The following is a 9377-nucleotide window of genomic DNA, read 5'->3' on the forward strand; positions in this document are numbered from 1 at the left end:
TTTCAAAAGATGAGTCTATAGTCAAGTGTTATTTATTGATCATGTCGCAAATAACGGATTCACAAAAATATTTTTAATTGATTCACAAAACATGTCAACAACATGTGTAGTTTTGTTCATAGTATCTGTGAAAAACTTTACCATATTATTAATAATAATTTCATAAGCAGTAGAGGATGATAAAGATCATGGTGTTCCTTGGTGATTTTGGCCAAAATGAAGTAATCAGACATAAGTAATCAGAAAGAGTTTGACCCTACAGGCTCTTTAATCGATGTTTTTAACAGTTTGAGGACTTAACAAATGATATTACAATACTTTTTTTTACTTTGTTATATAATTTCTCATATGAAAGTTGCATGTTACATTACTATTAGGCTTTTCAGTAAATCATTTTAAAATAGACAATGTATTGTTGTTAAAAAGTAAATCTCCTTCATAACAACATGTAAACCTTCCAACATTGGTAATGTTTAGTTCTCATACAAACCATTCTGTGTTTTTAAATCCAGCAGCTATGAAAAGTAAACAAAATACCAAATTAGCACATCTTACCAAAGAGGGACATTGATGATACTAGTGCATTTTATTCCTCACCTATACGGTGGACAATCTCCTCACACTGACTGCTGGATTCTGCCTGCAGTACCACACAGCAGAAGCCAGGGGGCTGTCCAGTGTCCAAAGGATCTCTGTAATGATGAAATGCTGAGTGTCAATGTTGATATAACTTATCCAGTCAGAGTTCAACAACCACAATGCAATTTACATGGTTCTGTTCCACCCATACACCAGTGGAATGTGCATATATACTGCTTTTTCACTCCTGTTTGTTTCTGTAGGGAACCAGTGCACCAGCTAAGCTACATTCAGTGTTCATTGTTTCCCTGGATGTTGGGTACTGGGATAGAGAACATATGTGAACTATAATGAGACCTCTGGAGACTAGGCTAACAGACACTAACCTACTACTTTTTTCTGTTGAAGTGAACTCAACACTTAATTTACAAAACCTTGTCAATTGCTTTGTACTTATTCATTTTACACTGACTGTACAGCAGAAGTGGCCTACATATATGAAAGATGACATAATTCGTCTTATTACAGACTGACACTTTTCAAAACTTCAAGAGCTTCTTAATATACACAGAACATTAATATTAATTATTAATACAATGAGTGAAGAAACCAAATGCTTACACTACACAGAAAGCAAAGATGGTGAAGTCTGGTTGACCAAACCTCCCCACACACGAGATCTCTGGGAAGTGATGGTAGAACAGCTCCTGTTTACAGTACAAAATGGTGATTATGATTATGATGCATCATCCCCCTTATAAATGCACTAGCACTACAGCCAACATACCTGTTTATTGAATTTGTCAGTGCAGGTCAGATGAGTCTCCTTCACATCCAACAACACTTCCTGTACAGAAACGCCTTGTGTTCAGCCACACACTTTTTATGCATGTCAAATTAATAATGTACACAAGGACTCCATGAACATCCTGATTGGATGCAACAACTGTGTGTTACTGGGAGAACTGTGGCTGCTGTGTCCTGCAGAGTACCTGTGTGGCCAGGCTCTTCTGCAGCACAGTGGGAATCACACGCTGCAACACCTCCTTCCCTCCATACTAACACAAACACATACAACTCACTTCACCCTTCCCAAATCAATCAGTAACAAAAAGCCATCAGTTATGCTGATATTCATTTGATTGTTATAGAAACTTAGAATTTGTGTTATTTACTGGATTTTGAATTTATGCCAGTACATGAAACCACAGAGTAAACATATGAGTTAATTGAGAGTTAATGTTTACACATGTATCTGCAGTACCATTCCTGCGTTTGTCTTTCCCAAGAGCCGTACAGAGTACAGGATCCTGTTAACAAGAGCGAGAAAAACACAGCTAGGTGATGTTATGGTATTTGAAGGTAATAAAACCATAAATACACTTCAAAAGACATGCATGTCTATGAAAACAGGCACACAATCAGACACACGTACCGGCCATCTTTCACACACTGGCTCTGGCGCTGGCTCGTGGGATGAGCCTGAGGTTGGGCCGGGCTGGGGCTGAACTGAAGAGAAGGGTTCTCCTGCTGGAGGCGCTGCAGGAGTGTCACCAGTGGACGATAGACGGACCCGTCCTTGCCTCGCCAGCGCAGAAGACGCAGTCTCAAGGGCCGGCCCCTCAGACGAGACAGCACCTCACCTGCCTGTACACAATAGCAGGCTGCTCTGGTTAGACCACGTCTATGCTACCAGACTCTGGATAGATCATGTCAACATTATTAGACTTGTATTAGAAGAGATCACATCCATGTTACTAGACACTAATTAGGTCATGTCTACCTTCCCAAACAGTGAGCCAAATGACCACAACTGTCATTGCCTCGTAATTCTTCGAATCCCGTTTTAAACACTGATCACCAGAGGCCACACGTCTGCACAGTTCCAGACAGAGCATGTGGTGAAGAGAAACGGCCTGTGGGAGTCCAGACCTGCCCATTGGCGGAGTTCCGCAGCGATATCCCATTGATTTCATCGATGATGTCACCAGGCTCCGCAAACCTGTCTGCCTGAGCCATCTTGCCATGGAGCAGCTCCAACACAAACACACGGCCATCCAAGTACCTGATAAGGACAGCAAGACAAAAAACACTGAGGAAGACGGATGACACAACCTCTCCCAGAACGCATACACCACTGCAACACACACAGTGGCTATCCTGTTGCACAATGAAGCCAAACAGCAACCGTGATGTGATTGGTGCAAAAGCAACCTTCTGTGCTGTAACCCAGATGGACGCTGGGAAAGGCATACTAGCGAATGCATGCTAACCTGAGAACCATCCCCAACTCACGACACGGCACAGCCTCATAGGTGTCACACACCTAAAACACAAGCAGGCAATCAGCATGCGCTTCACGTGCATGTCCCACCATATCGCGGTGATGATGATGATGATGATGGCTGCGGGCTTACCGGCAGCAACCAGCTCTCGTCCAGGAAGCTGCAGTTCTGGAGTGGCACATGTAGCACCACCCCATCCATTGAGAAAACAAACATGAGAAGGGAGAGGGTATTAGAACAGCTTCATAGGGCAGGTGGGGCAGCTGAGCTGGGGAGACGCCTTCCAGCCCACATCCTCGGTTTGCAAGGGATGGCATGAGTCTTGCATAGAAGTGCTGCTAGCGGTCTTTGCGTAGTGCTCTCCAGTTAGCATAGAATTTGTGCAGTGAGAGTAGCACGTGCTCACCTCTATGTTGAGCTTGAACTCCATTTCAGAGAGAACCAGACAGAGGGAGAGAAATGGCTCTGTGAGCGAGAAAACACACACTATACAGCACCAGCACAAATGGTAAAGACCTCAAGAGACAACAGTAGGTTTATTATGCGGCGAAAAACCTTTACCTACAAATTCCTCATTCCTCAGTACCGAAATGTCAGGATTATACCACTGCAAAAGGAGCAAAGAGGGTTAACCCTTTATTTTAAAAAAATAATAAACATAGAAAGAAAGTGTACAATTAGAATCATAACAAATTTTCCTGACCTCCATGATTCTGCTTGAATGTAATAGATGCTTGACTACATTTCCCAGAATCCTTCTGTTCAGCATGAGCCGGATGAAGAAGCGTCCTCGGCCCTGGGCACTCAGGAGCTTGGGGCAAGCTGTGGTCTGTTGGACTGCCAGAGAGACTGTACCCAGCCTGCAAACAGAGACCAGCATGAATCATCAGTCCCAAGACAACCTTGTTCTTGTCCTCTCAAGAAACATTTCTGGATGTTTTTACCAAACATGGTTTAGGTTTATTGCCCACAAAATACGGATGTCAACTGAGAGTCAAAAGAATATTGAAATTTATTGCAAAGCTTAAAGAGGATAATTTAAAAGTGTATTCATATTTGGCCTTCAGTTTTACCATTTAATCCCACTATTCAGGGTCACAGGGGCACTGGAGCCAATCCCAGCATCATGAGGCAAAGGCAGGGTACACCAAGGACAGGTCACCAGTCCACCACATGGCCAACACACACACACTCACAGGTAATTTAGAGTGACCTATCAATCTAACATGTCTTTGGACTGTGGGAGGATACCGGAGTATACAGAGAAAACCCACACAGGCACAGGAAGACCAGACCGGACCTAACCGGAATCAAACCCAGACCGCCATGCTGTGAGGTGACGGTGCTAACCACCACACCACACCACCCTTCTGAAGTCACCAAACTCAAGATATAGTATTTCCCATGTTTCTCAGAGCACAGGCAGCAGAATCAACCTCAGATTTGATGGATCCGTTTCCAAACTGAGAGAGAGCTGAATTTATTGTTCTTTTTCCCCCACGAATAGACAGATTGCAGGTTGCACAGCTTCATGTGCTCGTGCAGCCTGTTGTGACGTGAGACTGACCTGCCACATGTGTCCTGCTGAGGCAGCTGCTCAAAACAGTGCCAGTAGTCCCTGTGTGTCCAGCGCAACAACGGATCTGCAGATATAAACCACGACTTGGGTTACATTAAGAGGACATCAATACATAGGCATTTCAGTGTACAAATATATATTTTCATACAGACTATGATGTGTATGAATGAATGAATCTTTATATAGCCCCTCTCAAGGTGCCCAAGGTTGCTTTACAATTAGCATAGGTACAATCTTTTACAACACATTGTAACACACATTGACATGTGTTACACGGTTTGTGTGTGTGTGTGTGTTTGTGTGTGTGTGTGTGGGTAATGCACTAGTGTGTGTGTAGGTACTCGTGATGTTCAGTGCTGACTTTGTAGACCCTTGCGCAAGATCCGCTCCAACAGTTCACAGCAGGACACCAGGCGAGGGCTGGAGTCGGTCACCGGGCCGGGGCTGGAGTCGGTCACCGGGCCGGGGCTGGAGTCGGTCACCGGGCCGGGGCTGGAGTCGGTCACCGGGCCTTCCTCCTGAAGCTGTAGAATGCATACTGAAGACAAACCAGTTCAGACACTTTTACAGACACGGGGTGTTTAGAGCTGCGGTGACTCACAGTTTGCCTGCAGATCACACGCAACATCATTACATCATTACTTGTTTATTGGCTCGCAGATACTCTTAGGGACATCGGTTCAGGCTGGTTTTCTATTACAAAGCCCTGCAACTACGTCAACTACATAATCATAATATAATGGTTTAGTTTAACAATAAATATTGATCTCTTGTACTTTTGAACTGCTGCCCGACAAATAACGCTCACGGATGTCCAGCTATAAATGCAGAGGAACGCTTCAGTGGATTTAGTGTATTCCTTAGATTTTGATTACAAATATAGACTTGCAAGTAACCAAAATTTACAGACACTACATGGTGACATTATGCGCTATATACACACTCTAATAAACAATCAAATGCTGGCAAAGTAACGTATGAAATCTTACCTTTCAGCGTCTCAATTAGCGGGTGTTTACCTGGCATTCTCCCGATTTAAAGCTTATTTTCTATAAGACCACAACAGTCCGATAAGCTTGATGTGCAAAAAATGGAAGAACGAACGCACATCACCACAAACGAACCTGAGAAATACCGCCACATTTATCCCGAAATATAACGATGACAATATGAATTTTAGATCAACCACGAGAAATAAACGCAGTACTTTCAAAACTACGTTTATATCGATGGTACCTGAATAGGGCTTATATGTAAATGTTCGAGATTAAAGACGTCACTCTTTTACTCTAATACATTTGCATTATGCGCGTCCCCGCTTCTACAACCAGAACTTATCGGTAGCAAATTCAGACGGCACTGCCCCCTTATTTAGTTATATGTCTCAATTGCGCCCTCTTAAGGCACATGTTATATGGCAGGCCGTTTTATCATAAAATGGGCTTCGTCTGATTATCTGTAATTACATTCTGGATATCTAAATATTAGTTTTGACTAGTAACAATTACAATTTGACTATCCGGAATAACAATTCAAGATATCTACATTTGCATTCTACCTAGTAAGAAGAACAATTCAAGATATCTGCAATTTCAATTTGACGGATCAAAACGGCTTTTAAGATATCTAAAATGACGTCACTGGATTCGTCATTTTATGAGTCACACATCCGTAATTCTTATTTAAGATATCTCTAACGTAATTATGACTAGTCAAAATGACATTTTTAGATATCTGAATTAAAGAAGTGCGTGCATTACGCCCCTTTTGCAATGTCGCTGAGTCGTCGAAACTGCTGCCTGTGGAATTTTGGGTGGCTAAAATGGCGTTAGCTGTTCTTGAAAAGAATCATTTCAGTGCGCTTTCTGTGTGCTTAACTACTAAATATGCCGTGTTTCCAGATAGATTTGAGGTATTAAATGATGTTGGATCAGGCTAAAATCATGTTCCTCTTAGAGTGACCTGTTCTTCATGATGCATTTGTTATTTCTCTGGCCCGCCATCAATAAGGGCTTCAATAAGCCTCTGAAACTGCCCCTTTAAATCCGTTAACCTATGCCCACATGTTTCCTTACGTTAGAAATGCTGGCGAATTCAATCATCATGTACAAATCGGGTACAATTGGAACAACTTGAAATAGAAACCATTTACAAAAGGAATGCTTTCATTAAATTTTTATTTTTTTTCTACATTCACAAAATCAGTATGGGAAACAATAACCTCTTAAATGTTTGCTCCTACGCTCGTTTGTTTAATCTATCGCTTTTAAACAAAGCGGGCTGCAAACACGCATCGTGAACACACCCTTTTTGAATAAGGAACCACTTAAGCCGCCGAATAAGTAACCAAACGAATCTCAAACTGCGAATAAGTAACCAACTTCAGCGTCGTGAAAAATGGCACAATCTTGAAAGATCTCAACAGTATGGATTATGCGGCACTAAAAATCGTATTAAAAACACGAGAATGCGAGTTCGACTGTCCTGACATCGCGTACAGACCACTGATTAGCTAGGGTGACCAGATGTCCTCTTTTTCCCGGACATGTCCTACTTTTGAGACCTAAAAAATGTCCGGGGGGAATTTCAAAATCGTCCGGGATTTTGTTCGACTTCCTCAATCATAATACATGTACAGTGCATTGTGATTAGAATTGCCACTCCGTTCCATTCCACTTCATTCCAGGTTTCTCTGTAGCGCAAATTAGTCACGTACTTCTCCTCAAATCTATCTACTTTACATTGTGTGTGTGTGTGTGTGAAGAAGAAAGCGTGGGCCTGCCAGTCTACCCCCGAAGCGAAAGCACGTGTGTGCGCCGGTTCTGCGGCAAAGCCGAAACGAAAGTGAACGTTTACAGCGTTAAAGAAAAAATTCCTGTGCTTTCGCCAGGGTCGTGATCCGTATGAGGCAGAGTGCTTGATGCGTACGGCAGGTACTATGTTGTTTTGTGCTGTTCAATAAATGCAATTTTTACACAGACACTATGTCATTTGTGTCATATCAAACACCGATACACCGATGACCCCGGCAAAAAATGTGTCCTCCTTTTCAGAAACCCAAATCTGGTCACCCTAGATTAGCAAATACAAAGAGTGCCAAGCTTGGCGCCAAAATGCTACGTAAATCTGGGACGTATTGACTAGACAAAATGATTATTGAAGATATCTACAAACACATTCCGACTAGTCAGAATAATTATTCAAGATAACAGAAAAAAAAAAAAACGTCTAGATAAAAAATGTTCAAGATATCTGCAATTTATTTGTAGATATCTTTAAATGACTTTTGACTAGTCAAAAATACAGTTCTGGATATGCCTAACTTTGTTTTGCCTAGTCATTACTTACTTTCAAGATATCTGATATTTAATTTGCACTAGTCAAATCTTAGTTTCAGATATCTAAAAATATTTTTAAGATATCTTAAATAATGAGTATGTTTAAGATATCTTTCATTAGAATAATGACTAGTCAGAACAAAAAACGAGATATCTGTAATTGACTTTTTGACTAGTCATAATTTAATTGTAGATATCTTAAATGTACATTTCAGATAGTCAGTAATTATTTGCAGATATCTTGAACTTGAGCCTCCATACAAATCAATGGTGAATATGACGTAATTTATACTAGTCAGAATGTAATTGGAGATATCTCAAATTGACATTTTGCCTAGTTAAAATATAATTAGAGATATCTTAAATTAAATATACAGATATCTGTAATGTAGTTACAGATATCTGGAATGTAAGTGGGGTGAAGCCCATTTTATGATAAAACGGCCTGCCATACATGTTATTCCTAAACTTCAAAATGACTCAGGGTGCGTAACTGAATTCGTTTTTTTTTTAGAGCTGTCTATCTGCACTTCTGTTAGTATTTAACTATTTTAGAGGGCGGATTTGCAGACTTTTTTTGTTTTGAAGCCTTGAGAGACATTTGCTACAAACCATTTAATGGGAATAACCAGTGTATTCACAGGGATTAATCCTTCTAATTTGATCTTCGGCTTGGCCTTCGTGTCTTACTCTTTACACACTCTTAACCGAGCACACATCCCACTCTCTGCCTGCTTATGAACGGTACACCGGTGTCTGCGCTATATACATTTATCTGTATCTAGCAGGGGCGTCTCCACTGGCTGGTGAGTCCCGGCGCCACCAGATGTCGCTGTGGAGCAGTACACGACATGATCGCTAACTAAACATCACAAATCTTTTGTTTCGAGACACATTTCTCATTGGAGCCATGGTTCTTGCTACTCCACTTCGTCCAGCAGCACTCCAAGGTGTTATGACAGTAGGTGTTTTAACTGCAGACTAACGAGCAGATCTAATTTGAGGCAGATGTCCATTTAGGGAAAGGAAATTGACTTGGTGTGTCCTTATTTTCTACCTCCAATTTGAGTGATTCCATTTTTTTTCCTCAGAATTGAGTGATTTCATTTTTTTTCCCTGGGCTTGCTCAATAAAAGTAACATTTACTTTGATTCCACAATTTTTTTAAATTTCTTTTAGTGTTTCTGAAAGCCAACAAGTTGCATTTTGGAATGACATTATTATTGTATCATGTTTTTAATCTGAGTACATCTCCTAGCAGTCTTTGGTGAGCATTGGGGCCGGCTCGTCATATAAACAAGTGCTGTGCGCACGTTCAACACTGTTCTATCAATGAGCCATGAGGCACAATCGTGTTGGCCCAGAGCTAAGAACATCAAAAAGACAGATTTACACAGGTCTACGTCAACACGTGGTAGAATAATGCGTGTTTGTGTTTGGATTCATTGAAACTGCTGGATTGTGTGTAGTTTCACCAACGAGTCAGACACTGCCCAGAGTTTCTTGTGTTTCACCTGGCTTTCTGTGCCAAAAAAGCCACCGGTAGTTGGTATCAGCTATTATTGGTATTGGTATTATTTATGCCATATTATAAGC

At 41.3% G+C, this 9377-nt stretch overlaps 1 protein-coding gene across 5 annotated transcripts; it reads right to left on the reverse strand.

Moving 5' to 3' along the window:
• Positions 1-246: 246 nt before the first annotated feature.
• On the reverse strand, positions 247-5788 carry LOC143510238 (uncharacterized). 5 transcript variants are annotated; one of them, XM_076999366.1, is made up of 17 exons: positions 5680-5734; positions 5433-5518; positions 4805-4981; positions 4432-4507; positions 3568-3724; positions 3426-3471; positions 3271-3329; positions 2997-3032; positions 2853-2905; positions 2512-2644; positions 2015-2226; positions 1844-1889; positions 1572-1637; positions 1367-1426; positions 1201-1286; positions 598-692; positions 247-515 (listed from the first exon to the last, which is right to left on the reverse strand). In XM_076999366.1, exons 2-17 carry the CDS (start codon positions 5467-5469, stop codon positions 481-483), a joined length of 1374 nt encoding a protein of 457 aa, XP_076855481.1. In that variant the 5' UTR covers positions 5470-5518; positions 5680-5734; the 3' UTR covers positions 247-480. The 5 variants fall into 5 exon arrangements, with proteins under 5 accessions (XP_076855481.1, XP_076855482.1, XP_076855480.1 ...); XM_076999367.1 differs by having other exon boundaries at positions 5433-5492; positions 5680-5698; XM_076999365.1 differs by having other exon boundaries at positions 5433-5786.
• Between the last annotated feature and the right edge of the window lie 3589 nt (positions 5789-9377).

The sequence above is a fragment of the Brachyhypopomus gauderio genome, chromosome 3 (genome assembly GCF_052324685.1).
Source record: "Brachyhypopomus gauderio isolate BG-103 chromosome 3, BGAUD_0.2, whole genome shotgun sequence".
NCBI lineage: Eukaryota > Metazoa > Chordata > Actinopteri > Gymnotiformes > Hypopomidae > Brachyhypopomus > Brachyhypopomus gauderio.